We start from the raw sequence: 24275 nt of genomic DNA on the forward strand, positions 1-24275 counted from the left end.
AGCCAACTTCAGTTTCTTCCAGCTTCCAAGATTCAGCCTAGGTGCAAACTTGTGGCTCTCCTTCCTGCGTTCCTGCTGCCTTCTAAGTGGCGGCAGGGGGCCCCAGCAGAGTGAGGGACCACCAGGTCCCCTAATGCACCGTGGTGTGGTGTGTCCAAAGGCCTCTGCCTCTTTCTCCAGGGTGCAGGGTCCTCGAGGTCTGTGCTCCATGATTACATCCCCCGTGGGCCATGAAAGGTTTGGACGTCCTTCCTCAGAGCCGTGTGCTCTCTGGCCACGCCATAGCAGATGTTGCCCCAGGGCCATGGCCACTTCTCAATTCACCTGCTGGTTGCAGTCCCTCACCCCACCCTGGATCCCCCATGACCTGAGGGCTGGCTGCCCTTGCTGGCATGCCTGGGAGCCAGGCAGGGCAACGAGCAGGAAGCCAGGGGAATGTGGGGTGCAGCCAGGCCGGGAGCAGTGGATGGTTCTCCCGGGGGGAACACATCAGCACCCGTGGGCAGACGTGGTTCACTTTCCCTGGGAGTCCACACCCACTCCTGCCCCATGCCCTCAGCGCTCAGGGCCGGTGTCGGCCAGGAGACGGGGGTCTAACCAAACCCAGTACCTTCACAGTGGCCAAAGTTCAAAGGCTGAGGTAGCTGGAGACACGGGCACAACAGCCCGAGGTCCCAGGTAGGAGGCATGGGAGGGGCGGGCATGGCCCAAACCTTGGTGGCATGCAGGCAGCCCACTTGGGCACAGCCTCTGGTGTCCCTCTCCATGCCTGAGCTGAAGGGGTCGTAGGGCAGCCACTGTCACCAGGCCAGGGGCGAAGCCATCCCAGAGCTGCGCGAACCCTCCCCAGCCTGCAGGTCACTTAGCGCCCGCTGGAGAGGGAGAAGCAGGTGGGGAGGGTTTGGTCAGGGGTTCCAGGAGCCCCCCACCAACACCTGCCCTACCTCATCCCACCACCCAGAGCCAGGGCAGAGACTTACCACCCCCTCCCCAGTAAAGGGGATGTGCCACTCACTTTAGGGGTGCTTTCCCAAACCCTGCCTCACAGAAGACCCCCTCTTTTGGCCTCTGCCCCTGACCTCTCCTGAGGGACCCCTTAGGCCTTCCACCATGGCTCACCTCAAACTTGCTCATGAACTCTGCAAAGATGCCAAAGAAGGCCTCAGAGGTGGTGGCTTTGGAATCCTCCCCGAAGAAGGCAAGCGCCTTGCTTAGCTCCTCCATGGCCTCTCGCTGCAGCCCATCCAGCGCCCGCAACACAGGCTGGGCGGTCTCCAGGAATGACTGATGGGCCCCTGTTCAGGAAACTGCAGACCCGCTGGGTGCCCCCAGGTTCCCGGGCAGTGACCCCAGACAGCAGCCAAGCTGCCCCATGCCCATCTGCCCCAGACCCAGTGCTCAGCTGGGAACTGTGTCCTGCTCAAGGGCTCTGGGCCTGCTGCCCCCAAATTCATCCTGAACTGGCCACATGCAGTCCAGCACAGCTGTTTCCCTTGCTCCTCTCTGCAGGGCAACTGTCACCTCCCTCCAGGTTCTGCTCAGATGCCACCACCCCTCGTCCACAAGTATTCACCCGGAGTAGCCCCCTGTCCCTCTGTAGGCCTACGCTGCCTCTCCTTTTCCACGGCAGTTGTCACTATCTGTGCTCAGTGGGAATGTTCCTCACTCCTGACTGTTTTCTGGTGGGCCAGGGCCCGACGAGCCTCTTTTTGTATCTTGTGACTTAAGTCTGGGCTGTCCTGGGGACCATGACAATGGGACAAGGCAGCAGCTTTAGGACAAAGAGCTCCTTCCAGCTACACACAGACTTGGCATAAGTGCTTGGATTCTAAATGACCTGGGATAGACCCTCTTCCAGCACCCTCGGATACACAGCAGCCTCTGCCAGGAACGTCTGCGGGGACACAGGGCCCACAGTGGTCCCTGGAGCCACAGCCAGCTCTACCTGACCACCCCAGGGTCCACCGTGGCACTGGGATGGGCTGCTCGGAGGATACCGTCATGACCATGGCAAACTTGTCCTCGCTGCAGGGGGACATACTCTGGCAGGCAGCCTGTATCTCACTAATGGTGCAGTGGAGGTCATCCAGGTCACTGGTCAGGGCCCGTTGGTTCACTGTAGCGAAGGGGACAGAGCCTCATGGGGCCACACTCCCAGCCCAGGACAGCAGTGCCTCTGCCTCCCCACCCTCCCACCCAGCCTACCTTTGGCAGCCAGGGGCACAGTAGGCAGGTCCTGAGCAAAGCCCAGGAGTTCAGGGAAGTGCTGGCTCAGCGATTTGGCAAGGATGTGCAGGAAGGTGGACTTCCCATCCACTGTCTTGGTGGAGTTCAGCTGCAAGTGACCCCCAACACACAGACTCCTCACAGACTCCATCAGATTCCCCATCACATGGGCCCAGGTACCCTCAACCCTGTTCCTCCCAGACTGCGGCTTCAACTCCTGGGCCTCAACACTCACTAACTCCAAAGCTCATAAACAGATTGCTAGTGCTCCTCCCTTTGATGTCTTGCCTGCTGGGATGCCACACGCCTCTCTAGGAGTTTGGAGGTTCCCTGTCCCAGATCCTTGAGACCCCAGGAACCAGGCGCACAGCGCCCAGCTAGAGGAGGGTCCTGGGCTTTTCTGTCCTTGTCGGCAGATATAGCCCAAGAGCCTCTGACACCAAGGAGATGGGGAGCATCGCTCGTAGATCTTCCCTCTTGTGGTTTTCTGGAAGCATCTGTGGCTCATCTGAGCCCCCTACATTCTAAACCATTTATATCCACAAATGGAGTTTTTCTTCCTCTTGCACCCCAGGAAAAAGTCCCAGAAACACTGGGGGAAGGCTGGGTATCTGAGCAGGTCCTCTTGCTGACCCTGGACTGACAGCACAGATGCTGTGGAGGGTACAGAACCGACCAGGTGTGCTTTCCCTTTCCTCCTGGAGCTTTTGCTCCCTGCTCCCCACTAGTCCGTAAGTCCAGATCCCAAGGCTTGGCTTGCAGGAGCACCTGCCACCTCCCCCTGCCAAACTTTGCTGCAGGCAAGTCCTGGCCTGTGGGCAGCCATCTTTTCCTCCCGTGGGGGAAAGGCCTTGAGTGGCCACCCTGCCACAACCTGGTCAGGCCCGGCTCCCCAGCCTCGCCGGCAAAGCAAGGCCGGCTCCTCACCTCTGTCAGGAAGTTGATTTTGAAGCCTGTGGTCTTGTTGGTTTTGGGCTGTCCATCGTTGAGATAGTTGCCCATGGCCAACACAAACTGTGGAAGGGAAAGTGTGCAGGCAGGTACTCGCCCCCCCCCTCACCACCTGGTCCATCAGGATGCGCCTCCAGGCTGGATGCCCCCAGGGGGCAGAGGGGCAGGTAGTGACCAGGGAGGGGTGCGTCCTGACCTCCAGGATCTTGGCCAGCTTCCGGCTGTTCTTGAGCTCCAGGGAGGCCTGGCGCAAGCACTCCAGGCTGCCCCGGATCTCTTCTGTCTTCTCCTGCAGTGTAGCCTGGAAGTGGAGGCTGCGCAGGCGGGTTTTGTATTCCGGAACGGATAGCATCTGCCAGGAAGGCAGGACCAGGATTATGCATCCCTCCGGTCAGGATGGCCAGGAGACCCACTGCCCCATCCAGCCTCGGATGGGGGTCAGCGGGCTGCCTGGACCTGGTAGTCCCTTAGGAAAAATAAGCACAACCTCTAGGGGGCACCCTCATCCCATTTATTGTGCTTTGGACCAACTGTGGGACCTGGCCCTTAAAGGTGTCAGGTGGGACTCAGAGGTGTGAGCGTGGGGGCGCAGGTGGAGCGGGACCGACGCGCCCTCCGGACAGAGCAGGAGCCGGGAGGAAGGCGGCCGCCGCACCTGCAGGACGAACTGGTCGGGCTCGCTGAGACGGCCGGGCGCCTCGCGGAAGGCCTGGTAGCGCAGCTCCTCGTCCGCGTCGGGCGCGAAGAGCAGCAGCTGCGCCAGGTGCGCCGGCTCCAGGCGCCCGGGCTCCATGCTCATGAGCACCTGCCGCAGCTCTGCGGGGCTCAGCTTCAAGTGGGCCAGCAGGATGGCTGCGGGCGGGGCCGCCTAGGTGAGCCCAGGCGGGCCCGCCCCCTCCCCCCCCCCCCGTGGAAAGCGGGCGGGGCCTCAAAGTTCACACGGGCTACTGGGTGGAGCCGAGAGGTGGGGCGGGGTGGGGGTGGGGGGGATCTGGGCGAGCCAGGAGCCGGCTAAGAGATGAAGAGGGTCCTTCCTCCCGGGGACACGGGACAGAACGAGGGCGGGGTTCTCGAGGACACAGAGCTAGCTAGACCTGAGTGGGGCCTGGGGCCAAGGAACCTAGGAGGGGCCTGGGGGCGGGGCCAGAACTGGGGCCCCAACAGAGGCGGGGCCTACAGGGGTGTACCCAAGGCCAGTACCTTTCCGGTGAATGGGGCTGGATGTGGGAGCTGGGAGGGGGCCTTCACCCTGCTGGGAGGCAGGTACGTTGGGGAGGAGGGGGTCCCTTCAGCCTAATCTCTGTTATCCAAGGGGCGGATCCGTGGGTCTGCAGCCCAGGGAGGGCCACCTCCTGCCCCCCACGACCCCTGGGACTCCCTGGCCCCTCACAGGTGTTGTAGGCCTTCTTGTGGGACAGGATCTCCACCACCTCCTTCTTCCTGAAGGGCTCAGGCCCCGGCACTGGCTCTGGAAGGGACAGTGATGGTTTAGTGAGCGGAGGCTAGGCTGCGGCTGAGTGGGAGGGTGCCACAGGCGTGTGGCCACCCCAACAGCCCAGATGCCCCCTGACCATGACCTTGATGGATCAGCTCCGGGCGTCACAGTCCCCACGCAAGGATTCTGTCTCCTGTTCTAACACACGTGGCATGTGCAGTACACGGCCATCCTCCCATCCTCTGACCCCTGAGTGGGTGGGACTGAGCGGGCTGGGTCAGGGGGACCAGCTACCTCTGGATCTGGTGGATGCTTCCTGGAGGGACCAGAGCTTCTCTCTTCCACCTGGGACCACTTTCCACACACAGTATCCCTGGCTGTCTGGAGCCCCACCCAACATCTATAGGGAGACGCCCAGAGAGCCAAGAGGAGAGAGGGACTGGAGGGGAGGTGTCTGTGGGTGCCTCCTGTCCACCTGACTCTGGCTGTGTGACTGAGCGGGTCACCTAGGCTGTGGGTGCTCTCTCCTGGGAAGGTGCCAAAGGCATGGGATCAGTTTTGAAATGAGGGTGGAGGGTATCTGGCATCTCATAAACATGCAGTAAAGCCAGCTGTTAGCATCTCCATTTTGAGGTGGGAAAATGGAGGCTCGGAGAAGCTAACTCAGGGACACAGTAAGTAAATGAAGTCAGTGAAGACCTTTGGGGCTCTAAGCCTGGGACGCCACAGAGACCTTGGTATGGGGGCCCCCCAGGGCCCTCAGGCCACTCACTCGCAGTTTTCTGGGTGCCGAAGTGGAGCTCCAGGTCGAGGTATTTCACCATGTCACTCAGCTTATCATAGTCGGAGTCTTCCCCGAGCTGCGCGGGAGAGGCAGACTCAGAGCGAGGAGGAACCCTGGCAGCTGGCCTGCTGTCCCCAGAGGGAGAGCCCCTTCGGGCCGTGGGGTGAGCCCAGGGACAGGAGGCGTCGGGAGAAGCTAAATCACGCACGCTGGGCTGTCAGGCCGCAAGCTGGCCCCTCTGGCGGTCAGTCACACCCACACTTGGAACACTCTCCACGCAGAAGCCAGCAGCTGTGCTGGGGCGGGGGGAGGGGCTGCAAAAGGGCTGCAGCCACCAAGGGGGCTTTGAGGTGACCGAGGGTCTGGCCCTGTGTTGAGATGTCCTTTGCAGGGAGTGGGCAGAAGCTGGACAGGGTCTTGTTTTCAATGTTGCTGCCCAGGCCACTCTCCCCTGGTGCACGGCTCCCTGGGGCCCCAGGCCACCTACCTGCCCCCAGATGGTCCCTTCCGAGTTCTCCACCTGCTCCCACCGCAGGCGCTTGACGCTCATGTGGCTGGTCTCGCTGCGGCGGTGACCCAGGCCCCGGGACAGCATGGGGGGTGCACAGGGCACGGGTGGGGGCAGGGGCGGTGGGGGCGGGGGCGGGACTGGGTGGCTCAGTTGGGTAAGGGGTTTGGCCAGCGTCTGAGGGGGGCCCCGGGGACCGTCGGGGGTGCGGGGGATGGGCTTGGGGTCATGGAAGGGCAGGGGTGGCGGTGGTGGGGGGCTGAGTGGGGGCGGGGGGATGTGGTCAGAGATGGAGGAGTAGGTCAGGGAGCTGCCCTCCTCACTGCTGCTGATGCACTCGCTAGCGCTGCTCCGCTCATTGGTTACAAAGCTGCCCTGGTCGTCGTCATGGAAGCTCATCTGAAGGGGACAGAACAAGGTGAGGACAGGACCAGCCTGGGCTTAGGGACAGTAGAACAGGGAGCGAGGTGAGAAAAAGTGGGGTAGCCTGGGGCAGGGGATGGGATGGCCTAGGGACAAGGATAGGGTAGTCTGGTCGGTTAGCCCGAGGTTGTGGGATAATGGCCTGACAGGGTGCAGGATATAGGACCCTGGGGTGCTCTGAGTGGGGTGGGGTGATCTGACACAGGGCGTATGGGGTAGCCTTGAGTGAGGGGTGTCCTGGCTTGAGTCAAAGGGTGCAATAGCTCAAGCCAGGGAGAGGGGTGGCCTGGGTCAGGTCCCCAGGGCAGCGAGCTCAGGGATACTGTCCCCCTTGAAAACCCCCACACCGCACCTGCTCCTGGCGCTCCGCCTCTGCCTGCACGCTCACCTCCTCATAGTCATTTTCCGGGCTGAGGAATTCATCCCCAATGGGGACCCGGGGGCCCAACTGCTCGCTCAGGGCATCCAGGAAGCGGTCAGTGTCAGCGTCCCGGCTTCGCACAGGCCGGGAGAAGGTGAAGAGCTTCCTGCGGCTGGGCTGGTGGGCCAGGTCCGGGCTGGGGGGGCTGTCGGAGTGGATGGGCCCAGAGCCTGGCAGTGGGGAGGGCGCCCTGCTGCTGTCCAGGCTGGCGTAGGGGTGAGACTCGGAGCTGCTGGGGGAGGCCGGGGCCCCAGAGCACAGCGGGTAGTAGCAGGGGGAGGGCAGCAGCCGCTCGCTGGGCCAAGAGACGCTGGATAGGGTCCTGGGCCCTGGGGTGGGGGAGCGCACATGAGGACCCCACTCCAGCCAGTACCTGGGTTCTGGGCACAGTCTGGAGGGGAGGGGCCTGGGGTCGGTGGGCTCTGTGTCCCTGGGCTCCCTCCCATCCCTCTCTGGACACAGTTCCAGGGAGGGGGGGCACGATTGACGACTAGAGGTAGGGGCACTGCTCAGCCCAGAGCCCAGCTCATCTTGGAAGGGAGCCAGCAGGCCCACTTGGGACCTGCTGGGCACAACTCAAAGGACCAAGGAGCCTTCTATAGGCCTTGGCCCAGGCTCACGAGGCACCGCGCACACCCTGCTCACAGGAGCTCACAGGAGCACCACCCAGGGGTCCTGCCTCTGAACTCCAGCTGGGTAGCCATATGTGTGCCCTGTGAGCAGGACCTTCCCAGCTGTGCCAGTCCCAGAGCCAGGCACGCACTGCAGTTGTCCCACAGCCACATGCTAGCCTGGGGACACCTCCGTGGGCAGCCCTCTGCTTTCTAGACCTGCCGCAGTGCAGAGGGTCAGAGGGGACAGGAGGAATAACAGCAACCCTGACCTGGGTGGCCCCTTACCATGAAGACTGCTGGGGCTCCCCAGAACTCATTCCCATGGCCATGGAGCAAAAGGAGGACAACACCCAGCCAGCCAGCTGGGGGGCAGAGGCCGGCGCTGCCCTCAGGAGCTGGGCTGGCCAAGCCCTACCTGCTGTGCCTGCTGGGCTGGGCACTGGCGGGGAGGCGTGGGATCTGGACGTGGTCCCCATCTTCCCTTTGAAGCTGCTGCTCAGTCTGGACTCCAGCTCCGCATAGACGGCTGACATCTGCAGGAAGAGAAGGTGGGCGTCCAGCCGCCCTTCCCCGTGTGGCCGTCACATGGCCTCCGAGGCCAGACCTGGCTGGCCTTGGAGGCAGGGGTCTGCCCCAGCCCCCCACTGACACCGCCAGGGCAGAGTGGACTCACCATCTTGGGGTTGGGGGTCTCAGGGAGGGATGTGCCATCGCCTGCCTGGCGCTCGCCTGGGACCAGAGGAAGAGGCATCTCGGGGAAGTCGCTGGGGCCTGCGGAGGGAGGGCAGAGTCAGCTGTGAGGGGTCTCACGGCTGCTTCTGCGCTCTGGCGCTCAGGCACCGGCCGGGCCCAGCCAGGGACCAGGGAGAAAGAACCTGCCCCAAGAGGACCACCGCCCCACCTGTTTCTGGGGACTTCTCACTTTGCAGATGGGAAACCCTTGCACCCCCTCCCACCTTTCGGTCTGGGCCTTACCGCAGCTGAGGCTGGCCTCCAGGCCCTGGGACCGCAGGCTGCGGCGGCACATGGAGGAGGCCCTCAGGGAGCTCCGCCGCTGGAGCTCGGGCAGCGGCTCCGGCTCTGGCGACGGCTCCGGCTCAAGGTCTGGCTCCGGCTCCGGCTCTGTTGTGCAAGATGAAGGAGGGAGGGGCCTTGCCTCTCAGCCAGACAAGGAGCCACCAAACACAGGTAGGGGGAGGGCAGCAGCCAGCTGCGCCCACCTGTGCCCCCAGCCTGCTGGCTCTAGGACAGTTGTCCACGGGAAGCCTGGGGTGAGAAGTGGGTGCCGGGAGCAGGAGTATGTGGGTGGTGCTAGGCAGAGTAGGGGGCCTGGGGGAGGTGGCTACAGCACACCCCACAGGACCCCTCCTCATGACAGGAGCCTAGGGCCCCACGATCCAAGGTCTCAACGCCAGGTTGCAGCTGCCTGCAGGGACTAGTGGGGTGAAAGGAAGTCCAGGTCGAGGCAGAATGTGAGATACCTGCACCCAAGACCTGCTGAAACCCTGGACACTCTCCCTACTAACTGCGGGTCACTGGGGCTTGAGATAGTGAGCACACAAGGGCCGGCAGGTAGACCTGCAGGCCGTGAACAGCAGGTGCGGAGCCTGGACTGAATGCGAGGGGTCTCCATCCTGTGGCCCAAACAATGAAGTGCGTGGTTTCGTGGGCACGCAATGCAGGGGGGTGGGCTGTGGCAGCAACAAGAAGGCCTGGCAGACCCTTGGGCTCGTCAGTGCCGAGCCAGGTGTGACCGGTTGCACACTCACGATCCAGGTCTGCACACAGCACAGCCACCAAACCCCTCTGCCCCCCGCCATTTCCTGGGTGAGAAACCTCAGGTCCTGAGCGGCTAGGTGGGGTGTCTAAGGTTGTGCTGCATTTGCTCTTTAAAGCTGGGAAGGCACATCTGAGAGGCCAGGCATGGGACCAGCTGGCTGTGCAGGGCATGTGTCTGCAGGGTGCAGGGGCACCTCTGTGTGTGTCAGGGAACCATGTCCGATGTAATACCTAGCAGGTGAGAACAGGTGTCTGGCTCTGCACCTGTGGGCTGGCCTGGGGCAGGGCGGCTCACCTGCCATGGCTGTGTAGCCCAGGAAGCAGGCAATTTTCTCCTGGCAGAGCTCCTGCTCCTCATAAGTCAGCAGCTGGTAGACGAACTGCCAAAGCACCTGCTTGGCAGGTGTGTCCAGCGCGGGGTAGACATCGACGATGAGCGTGTCGATGTTCCTGGGGGAGGGTGCAGGAGCAAGGGGTTCCTTACTCCAGGCCTCACCTTAGGGAGTGGAGTGGGGTGGGGATGGATAAGGGGGGCACTTCTAGGCCACAGATTCCAAGCTCATGCCCTGAGCCCCCTTCCCACTGCCAAGACAGAGAAGGGGACAGGAAGGGAGGTTCTGTGGCCAGGCTGCCCAGATTCAAATCCCGCCTCTGCCACTTACCAGCCAAGTGACCTTTTTCTCAAGTTACTTAACTTCGCTGTGCCTCAGTTTCCTCATCTGTAAAATGGGGGTGAAAAGTGCCATCTACTGCACAGAGCTGTGGTGAACATTGAAACAGATGGAGTGTATTGGGACAGCTGAGTCACTGAGTCAGAGATCAGCAAGTGACAGCCCCTGGGCCAAAATCTGGCCCGCCACCTGCTTTTGTAAAGAAAGTTTTATCGGAACATGCCACGCCCATTTGTTTATGTATTGTCTCTGGCCGTTTCCAAGCTACAGCAGCAGAGTTGAATAGTTTTGAGAGAGACTGTGTGGCCCCAAAAGCCTAAAATATTTACTGCCTAGCCCTTCATAGAAATAGTGGGCAGACCTCTGCAGTATATGGAAAGAAACTGGGTCCTCACCATGCATACAGATGAACTCTGGTTGGATAAAAGACCGAGGTGTGGAAGATAAAATTATGAAATTAATAGGAGAGAATGCAAGACAAGGCCTTTTGCGCTAGAGGCAGAGACAAACACAGAGCACTTGGCGGAAAAAAGCCAGACACAGGATGGAGTACCCGGCACAAAGATGATGCAAAATAAAAAATACACGCCACAGAGAACAGCAACGCCTGCCCGCTTTCCGAGAACACCTTCACACAAAGGGGTGCTCACTGAACTCATTGGACTTGGCAGGCAGAGACGGGGGCCAAAGGGAGTGAAGGGCAGAAGCACCCCACTGTCCACGGACTGATGGCTGGACCGACAACATGTGTCCTGTCCACACGGGGGCACATTTGGCCCTGAAACAATGAAGGAGATGTCACAAGTGGGATGAACGCTGGAAACATTATAGACAGAAAGTGGACTAATGGTTGCTTACCGTGGGGCGGAGAGAGAAGCAGGCGGGGGCGGTGGTGAGGGGGCGCAGGGTTCTTCTGCGGGGATGGAAAGGCTCTACAATTCAGTGTGATGATGGTTGTGCACATATGTACAATGTACTAAAATATACTAAAGACCAGTGCACTGACTTCACAAATGGATGACTTGTGCGGCATGTCTCAAAAAAACTCTTTCAACAAAAGAAGGAAAAGGATGAACAAGTGAGGAGCTTTGCCGGCACCGTGACTATTACCCTACGGGCGGAGGGGTGTGATAAATGCAGGCTGCTGTCCCTGAGCTACAAAAAGAAAGACACCAAACCGAGCCCCAGAGCGCCTGGCCTGCGAGTGCCTGAAGGCGTGCGGCATCTTGGGGCCTTGCTGACACTGTAAGTACCGTCCCTGGCAGGTCCCACTGTCCACGCTGCAGGTGATCAACCACTGCCTGCTTCACTTTACAGACAAGGCCTTGACTTGCACAGGTCATGTGGCTGGGAGGGTTCAGAGGCAGGTGTGTTCTGGCGCGGCCCCTGTCCCCACCTGGGGACCCCTGGTATCAGCTGCTGCTTCCTTTGAGCCTCCCCCAGAGAAGGGGGGTGAGAGGGCTCAGGCAGGGAGACCTGGATGGTGACTCCGGGCAGGATTTGGGGCCCCCCCAGGGCAGGTGCCCGCCCCACTCCGGCCTGGCCACCTGTGCTGGAAGAAGCTCTCGAGGGCCCGGCAGACCCCGTAGCGCTCAGGAGGCGTGAGCAGGTGCTCCAGCTGCTGGCTGAAGGTCCTCCCTTGCACACGGATGCTGGACGGCAGGATCTCCGCCACCCACTGCAGGGAGGTGAGCGCCGAGGATGGGTTGGGGGAATCCAAAGAATCGGAGTCTGCAGGGCAGGGCCACAGACAGGAGAGGCACGGGTGACCCAGTGTCCCCAGGCCAGGTGCTAAAGCTGGGGGAACTCCTGATATCTGTGGACTCAGCCCGGAGGCCAGGGGTGGGGATGGAGGGGAGCCCCGGCGGAGTCCCTGAGGTGGTTCCACTGGGTTCCACAGCGCCACCTGGGGAGGGATGCTGTAGGTTTGGGGGTGGAGCAGAGGGCCCGCCTCAGGGTCTCTGTGGCAGTGGGGGTCTCACCGCTGGCAAATGGGACGGGCCCCTCCTCTACCACCAGCGTGGGCATCGCACCGCTGCCCTGAAGCATGGACACCACCTTGTCATGGGAGCAGTTCCTGCGGAGCAGAGATGGCCCGGGAGGGCCTGGCAGGGATGAGCCCTGCCCAAGGCCACCCGTCAGACCTCCCTGTCCTGCCTGCAGAGGGCGTACAGCAAGTCCACCGCGGGGCCACAGCCAGGGGCTGGGGCCCGGCCTCTCCCACTCACTAATCTTTGCAAGAGAAGCTCCAGGCCCAGGGCCTGCTGGACACTTCTGGGCACAGAAGGGCTCTCACCCATGTCACCCCCCAGGCAGGGCTCCCCTGGTGTGTCCCCTGTGTGGAGCTGGAGTGTCTTCTGGCTGGAAGGACGAACTGACGTCCTAACTAGGGCGGGAGAATAGATTCAAGAGTTCCCACAGGATGAGGGACAAACCCTGGGGACCGACTGCTCAGAGGAGATCAGGACCATGGCCGAGAGGTCCCAAGAGACAGCAGTCTTGGGGAACAGTTCCCCACCAAGCTCTGGCGTCCCCAGTGGCCTCTGACCTCATATCCAGTCCATTGAGGAAGAGGATCCGGTCACCGGACCTGAGGGAAGCGCTGTCAGCCGGGCTCCCTGGGGGCAAGAAGAGAGGGCGTGCTGGTCAGCGGGGCAGGGTCGCTCCCGTTTCACAGGCCAGAAATGGGACAGGGACCAGTGGGGCCGCCAGGAGACCCAGCACCTCTCTGCTCCCCGCGGCTCTAACCCGGGGGTGATTCCCAAGTGTGCGGGGGTGGGGGGGCAGCACGGGCCCCCGGTCAGCCCTGAGCTATTGGGGAAGAGCTGACACAAAGGGGGTCCAGAGAGCAGAGTTTCTGCAGCACCTGCACCCCCAGAGGGCCCCACGACGGACACTGTTCTCAGCCCACATCTAAAGGCCCACAGCAGAGACTCCTCTGCGCCTTTGTCACCAGAGAAAACCTGTCTGCCTGGAGGGAGGCAGTGCCCTCCCTCGGGTGGGAAACACGTTGTCAATCATATGTTTTAGGCTCTGACATCCGGGGGCCTTGATGACACCGGACCGACTGACTGTCCCTCCCAGGGCTAGCCGACTCCTACACAGAGCAAGTGACTGGGCTGCAGGCAAGCAGGCCCTCGGCATGCAAACCCACCCGTCCTGAGCCCACGCCTCCTTCTCGATGGGCTCTCACACCGAGACACGGAGCACTCGCCCTCAGCACCCAGGGCCAGGTGCCAGACAGCGAGGGACACCACTGTGCCCCTGAGCCCCCGGGGAATTGTTCACACTAGCCAGTCCAAAGCCTGTTCACCCTGCCGTGCCCATTTCTTCCCACAGAAACCACAGCAAAGGGCCTCCTTGTCCATGGTTCCCACTGGCTCCCTCCGCCTCGGATGGCAGGGGGTTACCAGCCTGGAGGCTGGGTTGGGCAGACCAGCACCCCTGATTTTTAACATGTCCCTAGGCCATGTGTCTCTGGCTACACGCGTGGAAGAGGCAGGGAGACAGCTGTGGTGGTGGCAGCATAGTTGGAAGGGATACATCCAAAGAGGAGAGATTAATCATTTCTGGAACAAGCTCCCTAGAGAGCAGCCTGGGACCTTTTCCAAACAACAGTATGTTGACAAGTTAGTGGCACACAGATCCGAGAAGACCCCGAACGCGTCAGTCATCAGGGTTGGATCTCGGGATTCTCTAACGGCTGGAACAATGATGCAAAGGCACTGAGGCGCTTTCCCGGGGATCAGAAGATGCCAGTCTCACAAATCGTGTGCTGGAAGTGTGAGGTGCAGAGGGCAGAAAGGATGCAGCCAGGGCCCTGATGGGGATGTATCACCAAGAGCACCATGCTCAGGCTCTGGGAGGGGATGGGCCCAGGCCAGAGCAGGTGACCTGGCCCTGGGAGTGGTTACAGGGAGTTCAGTCAGCATCAGGAGAGATTTCTGGCCTCCGGGGACCTTCCACACTGGAATGAGCTGCCTTAGCAGACGAGAGTGTCTTCTTCCCTCCCCCACCCCTGCACGGCTGGAGGGGCGAGGAGGAGGGATTCCTGCTCTGCCTTCTTCAGGATGCCATGGTCCAGGGGCAGGAAGGGGCAGGGGGAGCAGGAGGGGAGTCCTGACCGAGGGGACTGGGTCACCGCAGAGGCCCCGCAGCCCTGATGCCTCTCTGGGTCTGGCCTGCTTGGCAAACGCCCAGTTCACGGGGACTGCGGCACCCCAAACAGGGCATGTTGTCTGGGGTGCAGCCTGGGCGGACATCAGCTCTGCTCTGGCCGCCTGTCCCAGGGAGTGCCCCCCTCCCTGTGGACACAGGAAAGGTCTGGATGGAGAACTTGGTTCACCTGGCTCCGGGTGACCCTGAACTTGGATGGTGTTGGCCCAACTCCGGCAGGTGAATGATTTGGAGGTGCCGCTGCAGGACGGGCAAAGGACACAGACTATACAAGGCTGGGGAGAGGTGCTGAGCAGCGGCCTGATAGGGGGTCCTTCGCCCCATCCCGGACAACCCCCTACCCCTCACCAGGCAGGACAGACTCGATCCAGACAGGCCCGTGGCCGCGCAGTGTGAAGCCGAAGCTCTTGTTGCCCTTGTAAATTCGGACTGTCCTGGGGAGAAAGAAGGCGTGGGATGGGGGTGGGCAGCATACCCTGCCCTGGCGAGGGGCTGGGAGACACAGGGGACAGGAGATGTCCTGTTCCCCTTAACATCCCTTACCCATTCACCCACCCACGCCAGGTGTCCATGCCTCGCCCCCGCGCCCTCTGTCCAGTCTGCGTCACGAGCCAGTCCAGGTGCAGAAGGTGTCTGCAGCCCATGCCCCGGCCCCGGATACCTGCGCGTGCCCCCCGGGCCAGCGTGGCAGCCCAGCAGCGAGGGGGTCTTGCGCGGAGGTGGTTCGTCCGGACGGCGCGGGGCGGCGCTGGCGCGCGTGGACACCAGGAGGCGCTCCGGCCGCTCCTCGCTGCGGCTCCGGCGCAGCCGCTGGGCGCTCTGCGCCCGCCGGGCGCGGCACAGCTTGCCCAGCAGACCCTGCGACACCACCTCGTCGAAGCGCGCCCGATGCTTCTTGGGGATGAAGATCCTGCCGGGGAGGCCAATTGAGTCGGGGCGCGCCCTCAGATAGTGCCCCAATCACCGCAAACAGTGGCCCAAAGGCAACTCCTAGCAGGATCCACCTTCGGCTCTCCTGCCTCTACGCAGGGTGGCTGGGACTCAGCAGCCCGCACCCCAGACTCCCCTGGGTGTCCGAACTTGCTATCTGGCTCTGCGATCTGGGCCAGCCAGGCACTGGGCTTCAAAGCTGAAGGCACTGGGGTTCCTGCTCTCAGAGAAGCCTTCAGGAAGTGGTGAGAAGCAGGGGGGAGCCTCTCATTGTCCCCTGTGTGGGGCCCACACCCCGGAATGGTTCCTTGGTGACCATGGGTCTCCTCTGCGACCTAGAAGCTCTCTGAGGGCTGGGTCTGTAGCTCAGCTTGGAGCCACGGGTGACCAGCCAGGCTCAGCCCATGGGAGGGACTCAGTGACTTGGTAAATAGGGGTCCACCTGTGGTCCAGCCACACACCTGAGTGATGGTAGCAGTTAACACCCAGGGGGACGCCTCAGTCCATAGCAGAGGATTCTGAGGGTCCGTAGCTTTCCAGAGTTAACGCAGCTGCCCCTTGGCACAGCAGGGATGGAAGCCCAGCCTCAGGGCCTCTGCACGGTGGCAGAACTCTGCCAAGGGCCCCTGAAGGTCTGGTTGTTAGCAGGCCCCCCTGGCTGCATCCCACGCTCCCTTCTCTGTTTTTTTTGTACCAGGGGCCAGTACCAAGGGAATAGTGAGGAGGGAGTGGGCGGGGGGGGGGGGTGTCAGTGGAATGCAACCCCTCTGGGGTCAGCCCGTGGCCCCCACTCAGTTCCCTAGACCTCCCTGGGTAGGATTAATAAGGCCAGGTGGGCAGGATAGCTGCCTGCTGGGAGGGAAGGGGCACATCAGGACCTCCCCCACACCAGTCCTGCCACACACAGTGAGTGAGCTCTGCTGCTGGATGTCCCAGGAGACCAGGAGGACAGAATGAGTGGCCTACTCAACTCTGCCAGGCGCATCCTTGCCTGATCTGCTCATCCTTACTACCCACAGCAATTCTCCAAAACCTAGAGCCTCAGCCTCATTCCCCAGATGGTCACTCAAGGTCTCTGGAGCCTGACACCTCCATCTGCCTGGCCTGCGCATTCCCCACACCCTCCTGCACCCACCACATGCCTCAGGCTCAGACAAAGGAGAGATGACAAGGCGGAAACCGTCCACCTCACACTTTGGGCTCCGGCCCCAGACTCCAGAAGGTGTCAACCCGGGTCCAACCTGGGCAGGGGCCAGATGACCATCCCAGCTCTGCCCTCCAGCAGCAGCTAGAAAGGACCCTGCTGAACCAGGAGCCAGGGTGAATCACCAAGTGCACAGGTGGGGGAAGGTTGGGTGGCGGGTTTCCTGACTGGAGTCCTTGGGGCTGAGCCACACAATGAGATGCGCTCAGGGTCAGTTCTGTTCTCTCTGCCCGGGCGCGGGGGGTGGGGGGTCAAGTCTAATCCATCTCCAGGTTCCTCCCAGACTGCCCTGGGCTCCTCTCTCTCCGTGACATACCCTGACTTTGATCTCTGCCCAGGTCCCTGGACCAGCCCAGGCATAGGAAGGAAAGAGGGCATTTCAATCCCAGCCGTTAGTCCCCTGCCCCCATCCCGACCCCAAGGGCCGCGCGCGGCTTCCGGGCGCCCAGCGCGGGGAACTCGCCCCTTGTACCCTTCCCGTTTATGTCCACCCTTCCCTGCCTCCGGACCCCAGCCAGGCACGGCAGGTGCCCACCAAGGGCAGGAAAGCCCTTCAGTGCCCCAGCCCCACCCCCTCTCAGCCCGGCCGGAGTCGGGTCCGCAGAGCCCAGGGCGCACGGTTCCCGGGGGCGGGGGGCGCAGTCGGGAAGCTACCGAAAGTGCCGGGAGAAGCCCTGGTCCTTCCCCATCTGGAGTGGGCGACAGCGGCACAGCAGTTGCAGACGGCAGGGTGTAGCTTAGACCGGGAGCAGAGCGAGGGCGCCGCGACTCCTCGTGCCAGTGCCCGGCCAGCGCACACGGCCCCTCCCGGGGCTGCACGGCCCGCGGCTGGGTGCCCGCCCCCTCTCGCGTAGCCCCGCCCCGCCCCGCCCCTCCGGGGGGTCCTCCAGCTAGCTCGGAGGGATCTGGGGCGGTTCGAGGCTGTCAAGCTGCCTCATCTTGGGCCACTTCATTAGTCCCTCCCGGGGCGCCTCGCCTCCAGTCTCCGACCGGCTGGGAGCTTGGGTTCCTGGCAAAGTGGCGAGTCCCCAACACCCGCTGCAGGGAGACTGAAGTCGACAGTTTGGAGGAAGTCCTGACTGTAGAGCACGGGAAGGCTTTCCGGAGAGGGTGGCCGCTGCGCTGGGCCTCAGGGGCTCAGCAGGAGTTGAGGTCAGCAAGAGGAAGCCCTCTCTACGTATCCAGGGCAAACTCCAACCGAGAAGAGGCTAGAGAGGGAGGCCTTGAATGCCACTACCAGCCGCTGAGACCGCACTCTGAGACCAGAGAGACCCATGGGAGGGTCTAAGGATTTAAGGGGAGGTGGAGTGACCCCAGAGGTTTTGCTACACCAGGGCAGGGGTGATGCTGGGAGGGCAACAGGGAAGGGGGTTGGGATGGGACAAGTTTCTAGATTCCAAAAACAGAGGAAGGAGAGTGTATGAGACCTGGTGAGCAAGTGGAAGTGAGCAGGGAGCCTCTCCCAGGTGGGTGGGTGGGGAGAGTAGAGGACCTCACTGAGCTGGGAGAGGGGAGGGGAGGGACAGTACCGGGAGGAGAGAGAGAGGACAGGAAAGCATCTGGGTTGTTCCTCTGGCTCTGGGCCTGCCACTCCCTGGACCTTAAAGCAGGAGCGGCCCCTGGGGACCCCGCTGCATTGTCCTTTCTCACTGGTCTGAGTGAGTCGTGACTGCAGGCCAGAAAGGGCTCACAGTCGCTGGGGAGCCAGCCCAGGGCATCCTGGGGGACATCAGCACAGGCTCTCTCCTCACCAGGAGGTGGTCACCACTCGGACAGGCTGCAACTGCAGAGGCAGGGGACCGATGTCTTGGTCTTTGTGGGGAACAGCTCACATGGTCCTGCTTGCAGGCTCCTGCAGCCCACCACAGTGTGGGGGGGGAGATACTGCAGACCTGACCTTTGATCTCTGGTACCCTGTCCAGGCCCTACTACCTAACATTCCTGACCCTCGCAAAGCCACCACCCCGCAGTGACCCCTCAGGCTGCATGTCTCCCCAGCAGCAGCAGGAAGCCAGAGCCGTGTCCTCCCCAAGCCTTGTCCTCAGCCCTGCCAGGGGAAGACATGTCTGAAAACCCTCACCGTGAGCCCAGCTCCTGACACCCACAGGGCCACTGTCATCCCCTCACGACGGAGCCATTTCTGGACGATCTGTACAAGCTGCGATGGCCCAGCATCCAGAACCAGGCCTGCTCGGAAGGTCTGAACGTGGCCCACCTTGCTATGGGCCCAGGAGATGCCTGCACTGAGCCAATGCTCCTGCTGGAAGCCAGACCCAGCCAGCAGTGCACGCACTGCCTTGAGGACAGGGAAGGGCACATGGGGGCAGATGACTCAAGGCAGCAAGGGGTGGCCGGGGGCCAGGCCACAGCGGGCCTTCCGCAAAGCGCCTACCCCAGCGAGTGTATGCTACCAGGGACAGATGACTCTAGGGCAGTAGCTTTCAACCAGGGATGATTTTGCTCCCCCGGGGACATTTGGTGCTGTCGGGAGACAGTTTTGGTAGTCACAACACGACAACTGGAAGGGGACTATGCCTCTGGCATTTGTGAGTGGAGGCCAGGGATGCTGCTAACCATGTACAGAACGGCCCCCCACGAAAGAGAATTATTGGGCTCAAAACGTCAGGAGTGCCATAGTTGAGAGACCACTGTAGGGAGAGGGGGGCCGTCCCCAGGGAGAACCGCCCTGAGAGCACATGTAGGCGTGCCTGGCACTGCCAGCCACACAGTCCGGTCCGTAGAATTCTCCCGGAAGCTCTGTATTGCGCGTCCCTGGCACTTGTTAGAGCAGAAGCGGGAGAAGGAAGCGCAGGTGTTCCCTCGCACCCCACCCCCAGGCTCTCACCTAGTCTCTCTTCTGCGTGGGTGGTGAACACATAGTGCCACATACCAGCGATTTTCAACCGTTTCCATCTCTCGGTGCACGTACGCTAAAAACAAAAAATTTGTGGCACACCAAAAAACTCTATTTTTTTGCCCATCTGACAAAAAGTAGGTATGACTTTGATCGATTCACACTGGACGGCTATCGTTGTGCGGGCTGTTGTTTTTGGTTTATCTGACAGTCTAACGGCAAAGCGGTCAGTGCCCCTGACTAAACAGTCAGGTGTTGCTTGTTTTAAAAGTTCTTGTGTCACGCCGATTGAAAATCGCTGCACTATGCATAACTATGCATCAGATTTACCATAGGATTGTACACTTGGAACCTATATAATTTTGTTAACCAATATCATCCCAATGAAATTAATAATATCTTTTCTGTTTGCAGGGGGTAGAGTTCATTTACGTGATGTCCTACCAAGAGCCCTGCCGGGGACACGCAGGTGTTACCAGCCCCCTTTTACAGATAAATCATAGAGGTCAGTGAACTGCTCAAGGTCACACAGCCAGTGAGCACTCTTGGAGGTCAAGCTAGGTCAGCTGGGATTCCAAATCCTCCATCACCTCCTCCGCTCCCCCGACCCAGCCTGCTCCTCCCTCTCCTTCCATATTTCCCCGAAACACTAGCAGACCCCAAAGCAGACTTAGCTTTCCTGTTCCCTCCTGACCACGTCACACTTTCCACTGCCTGGCCTGTCCTAATTAGAAAGCCATCACCTCATCAAACTGGGATCCCTTTGGGGACAGACCCAAATTAGGCTCTGAGCCACAGGAGTAGCGCTGTGGTAAAGGAAAACGAAACCCTTTTCTGAGGTGGCCTCCACCGACCTAAATGTCCCCTCGGGGCGGCAGTGCCGGCCCAGAGAACTTCCTGTCCTGATGTTCACCTGCCCTGTCTCTAGGTCGCCACAAGCCGTGTGTGGCTATTGAGCACTTGAACTGTGGCTAGTGACTCTGGGAAGCTGAATATAAAATTGTATCGAATTTGCATTAAATTTCATTTTAAAGAGGGGCACGTGGCTGGTGGCTACTGTGCTGGGTGGGCCAGCCTCATGGCCTCACTGCTCCTTCTCCTTTGTCCCCAAGCCTTCGGTTTTGACCCCTGGGATCAGCCAGCCCTTGGCGGGTTCCAGCCTCTGCCGAGCACCCATGCACACGCATGTGCACACACACACATCTCCGGGACTACCTTTTGCTGCTCAGCCTCTCACTGACGGGGGAGGGAGGTCCCCAGGGCCACACTGAAGCTCTTCACGGCCCTCCACCCGGGCAGGAGGGCGCGTAGCTGGGCACAGTTAGGTACCCTGTGTTGGGCACCCTTAGGCCTGTGTGGCACTGCCCTTTCTTTGGTGCTCAGAGGTCCACCCTGTGGCCAGATGCCTGGCCCTGATGAACTCCCCTTGGGAGCTCTCTTCCCACCTCCACAGGACATACTGCCAGACCTAGTGGTCACTGTCTGAACCACAGACTGGCACCAGCTGCCTCCTGCTGGGAGCCTACCCTGATTGCCCCTGATGGCTCAGCCCTGGGCTGTCTCCGTGGGCACTCATCCCCCCCTGAGTCACAGATAACGGTGACTCCCCCATGACCCCCTGAGCTCCCTTGGGAACGTGCTGCATGGGGATGGCTGCACTCCTGGGCCACCAGGGCCTGGGGATATGGTGGGGGTGGGGGGCTGAAGCCACACTGCCAGGGTGGCTCAGCTGGGCACCGCCCCCTCCTCCAGCAGCCTCCCCAATTTCCCTGTCGCACTTGACACGCGCTGACAACAGAGGCTGCTGTTTCATCCTCCCCAGCAGTGCCTCGGGGGTGCTGCGGGGAACGGGCATCCCCACGTGTCCAGGGTTCCCCGCTTCCCAGGCTCTAAATTGCGAGTGTCCAAGGGGGCGCCTCCTTCACCCCGGCTTTTCCCGACAAGTTGCCGGCGGTTTGGGGGCTGGCTGCGACTGGGAAAGGAGGGCGTGAGGGCTGTCTGGGAGGCAGACAGGCTGACCCGGCAGAGGCGACAGGGACAGAAGCTGGGGCAGCCCCGGAGGGAGAGGAGGGGGACCGAGAGGGCCTCCGGCGGAGTCGGGCTACTAGCGGTCTTGAGGCGCGTGCCAACTTCCCAGGGGACAGCCCGATGCCCTTGCCCCTGGCCCAGCCCTGGTGGGGAGGGGCTGGGGGGGGCTGCCCATTCATCCCCTCCCCAGGGAGCCCTCAGCGCCAGCGCGGCATCTCCACTGCAAATTTGGCTCCAGGAATAACTTTTTTTGTTTCCTTTCCGGATTTTCCCAGCCCCTAACTCACCCCAGGCAGCTCATGGTGGCCGCTTTCGGTGGCCTTCTGTGCTCCGCCGCAGAGCCGAAATGCTGCGCCCGCCCGATCTTGGGGAGGGGGGGTGGCCAACCCGGTCCCTGACATTGGCCAGGCCCAGAGGGAGGGGCAGGCTGCGGGGTGAATGGCAGCGAGGGGAGGGGGCGGGCTGAGTCCAGGAAGGGGGAGGGGTGGGGCTGGGGAGCAGTCGAAGGCTCGGGAAGCAGGGTAGGGAGAGAAAGCCCCACGGAATCCGGGCTGGAAACAGCACTCAGGCCCGCGGGCCTGGTCAACGCTGGGCAGTGGAGGGCAGTGGCTTCTGGCAGGAAAGGCGGGGACGGAGCTCCAGGAGGGGAGTCCCAGGCGGCTCCAGCCCAGGCCCCACCAGGAGATTTTTGTTTGTGTTTCTGAAGAATGAACTGAGAGGGTCCAAAGCTGAGCAGAAGAGCAGAAAGTGCACAGCTGCCCGGGTTCACATTCCTGTGCCTGCCACTCACTTGCTGTGTGACTTTGGGCCAGCCTCTTAACCTCTCTGAGCCTCAGTCTGCCTCTGTGAAATGGGAATAACAAGAGCACTGGGGGAGTCAGCCAGAGAGAGTTCTTCTGGCCTCCTGGGGAGGACCCTGACAGCCGCTGGCCTTGCCCAAGGGCAAAGAGCACGCACTGTAGGGTGGGGGTCGGACCACCCCTCACAGCCCTGGACTTCACACTGCACCCCTGCTCTGCCTCCAGATGGAACTAGGGCTATCTTGGCATCCTGTTGATTCCTGTGACCCGGGGTTTGGGACAGAGCAGGGCAGGCTATGGCTGCAGATCAGGAGGTGGCCCCCTTGGTGCCCGCCTCATGTCAGCCATCAGCAGCCCTTTCCTTCTCAATCCAAGCGATGCCCTGGACCCCCCGCAGAGCCAACAGGCTGCCCTTCTCTGGGTCACCGCCCACCTTTGTTCTGGGGCTGTGGGGTGTGGGGGTCCAGTTCAGGAGCAGGCTATACACAGCAGCAGCAGTGCCTGGGGTGGCGGTGGGACCGTGGGCACCCCTGAGCGCGACACCCCCTGCCTGCCCGCCCCCTCCCCGGACTGAGGCACCTGAGGCTGTCCAGGAGTGGCCCTCGGGCCTCGCGGGGCAGGGCCAGGGTGAGCGCCCACACCAGCTCGTCCACCCGCTGCTCAGCCGCAAACTGCTTCAGTGCAGCGAACACCTGCTCTTTGGCCGTCGGCTGGTCCCCCAGGATGTCGTCCACCTGCAAGGAAGTGTCTTGTGAATGATCACAAGGGGCCGAGGGCAGAACACGGGGAATCATCGCCCCTCCCTTCCTCCCTCAGTTTACCGCCACAGAACAGCTAACCCAAGGAGCAGCATGCAGCCTGCGCCAGGCCTGAGCTCCCTACCCAAATCCCTCTATCTGGAACCTCAACAGCCCTACGACGGGGGCATGGCTAGGACCTTCTTCTCACCGAAGGACACTGAGGCCGCTGGAGGCACAGGGAACTGGCCCAAGGTCATGGGGTCAAGACTCTAGCCCAGAGACAGCTCTTCTGCTGAATGTTGTAAGGACCGAAGGAATCAATACGAGAGCTTACACGCGTGCCAGGCACTCAGTAATTGCTAGTTACTATTATTACACTACTCTACTCCCTTTTACTACACTGTTTGCTTAGATGCCACAGAGAACGTTCTGGCTCCACCTCAGAGCCCTGGAGTGCACGCCTAGCTCTGCGTTGTGACTCCAATGGTGCTGTCTCTGGACTTTTGTTTTCTTTGTCTTTGTGTACAAACCAGCTGATGCCAGTCTACACAGAGGAATCTGTGTGGCCGGTGGAAACAAGCATGTAGACATCCATTTGGTAGATATGTGTAGTTTCTTGGCTGTTCAGCCAAAAAGGGAGGAAAACCCCAAACTAGGTGAAAGGCAAGACCCCAGTGGTTAAGTTGTGTCTTTGGCCATTAGGATGCTCTTGTCCAGGGCTTTGGCTCCTGAAGGAATGATGCAGAAATGTGGGGACAGCAGAGCTTGTGCAGGGCAGTGGCAGAGCCTATAGGACGCCCTGAGCAGACTCTTCCTGAAGGTTGATTTAGAACAGCTGTGCTCTGGGTTGCCAACCTTTTCTTGGTGCTAAGCCTGCGTCTCCAGTGCTGGTTCAGTGAACTGTCCCTCCCACAATTGCTTTTCTACTTAAGCTGTGGGAGTCGACTTCCATTGCTCTGTGGCTGGGTTCACTCCATACTCTATAATTTTGGGTGTTGGTTCCATGGTGAGTATTTCTTCATGTTTTAACATCTCTGAGGTACGGGGAACTGTCATTCCTGCACACAGTTCCCATGTGAATCTGGCTGTAGGTGTTCCTATGGTTACAGCCCTGAGTTCTGTGCACTACTGGTAAGAAATTTGTCCAAATAAGACTAAAAGTCCTCTTTCCATAAGTACTAAATTAAGCGGCGAGAAAGGGTTAAGGACGCGTGTGTCATGGGTTAATTGGCAGGGATTTTTCTTTCTCAGGTGAAAACAAAACTACGGTGCATCTTGCAGTTGATGGTGTTTTAGATTTTGTGCAAGGTGGTACCATTTGGCTGTGAGAAAGCTGCTGCCCAGGGGTGCAGGGTTTCTTTTTGGGGGTGATGTTCCCCTCCTAAATACCTCCGTCCTACTAGCCTCTGGCGTATCCATTACCTGAGCCCACCACAGCCTCATAGAGGCAAACCGCAAGCACACAATCCAAGCCCTACTTATCACATTATTCTAGGCCTATACTTCACCTTCCTACAAGCATCAAGTACTACGAAGCACCATTTACAATCTCGGACGGGGTCTACGGCTCAACATTCTTTGTAGCCACTGGCTTCCACGGCTTACATGTCATCATCGGCACAACATTCCTCTCTGTGTGCTTCCTACGACAACTAAAATTTCACTTCACCTCTTCCCACCACTTCGGGTTCGAGGCCGCTGCCTGATATTGACACTTCGTGGACGTAGTCT

General features: G+C 60.8%; 1 protein-coding gene across 1 annotated transcript; it reads right to left on the reverse strand.

Moving 5' to 3' along the window:
- Nucleotides 1-21358, reverse strand: GRID2IP (Grid2 interacting protein). The gene is made up of 21 exons (XM_053926594.1): nt 21292-21358; nt 14650-14898; nt 14337-14422; nt 12361-12430; nt 11795-11889; nt 11360-11543; nt 9437-9591; nt 8338-8484; nt 8036-8133; nt 7778-7895; nt 6716-7077; nt 5884-6303; nt 5385-5472; nt 4568-4645; nt 3833-4029; nt 3374-3529; nt 3154-3240; nt 2206-2335; nt 1998-2116; nt 1120-1284; nt 1-872 (listed from the first exon to the last, which is right to left on the reverse strand). Exons 1-21 carry the CDS (start codon nt 21303-21305, stop codon nt 801-803), a joined length of 3090 nt encoding a protein of 1029 aa, XP_053782569.1. The 5' UTR covers nt 21306-21358; the 3' UTR covers nt 1-800.
- Nucleotides 21359-24275: the final 2917 nt, after the last annotated feature.

Source organism: Desmodus rotundus, chromosome 6, assembly GCF_022682495.2.
Source record: "Desmodus rotundus isolate HL8 chromosome 6, HLdesRot8A.1, whole genome shotgun sequence".
Lineage (NCBI taxonomy): Eukaryota > Metazoa > Chordata > Mammalia > Chiroptera > Phyllostomidae > Desmodus > Desmodus rotundus.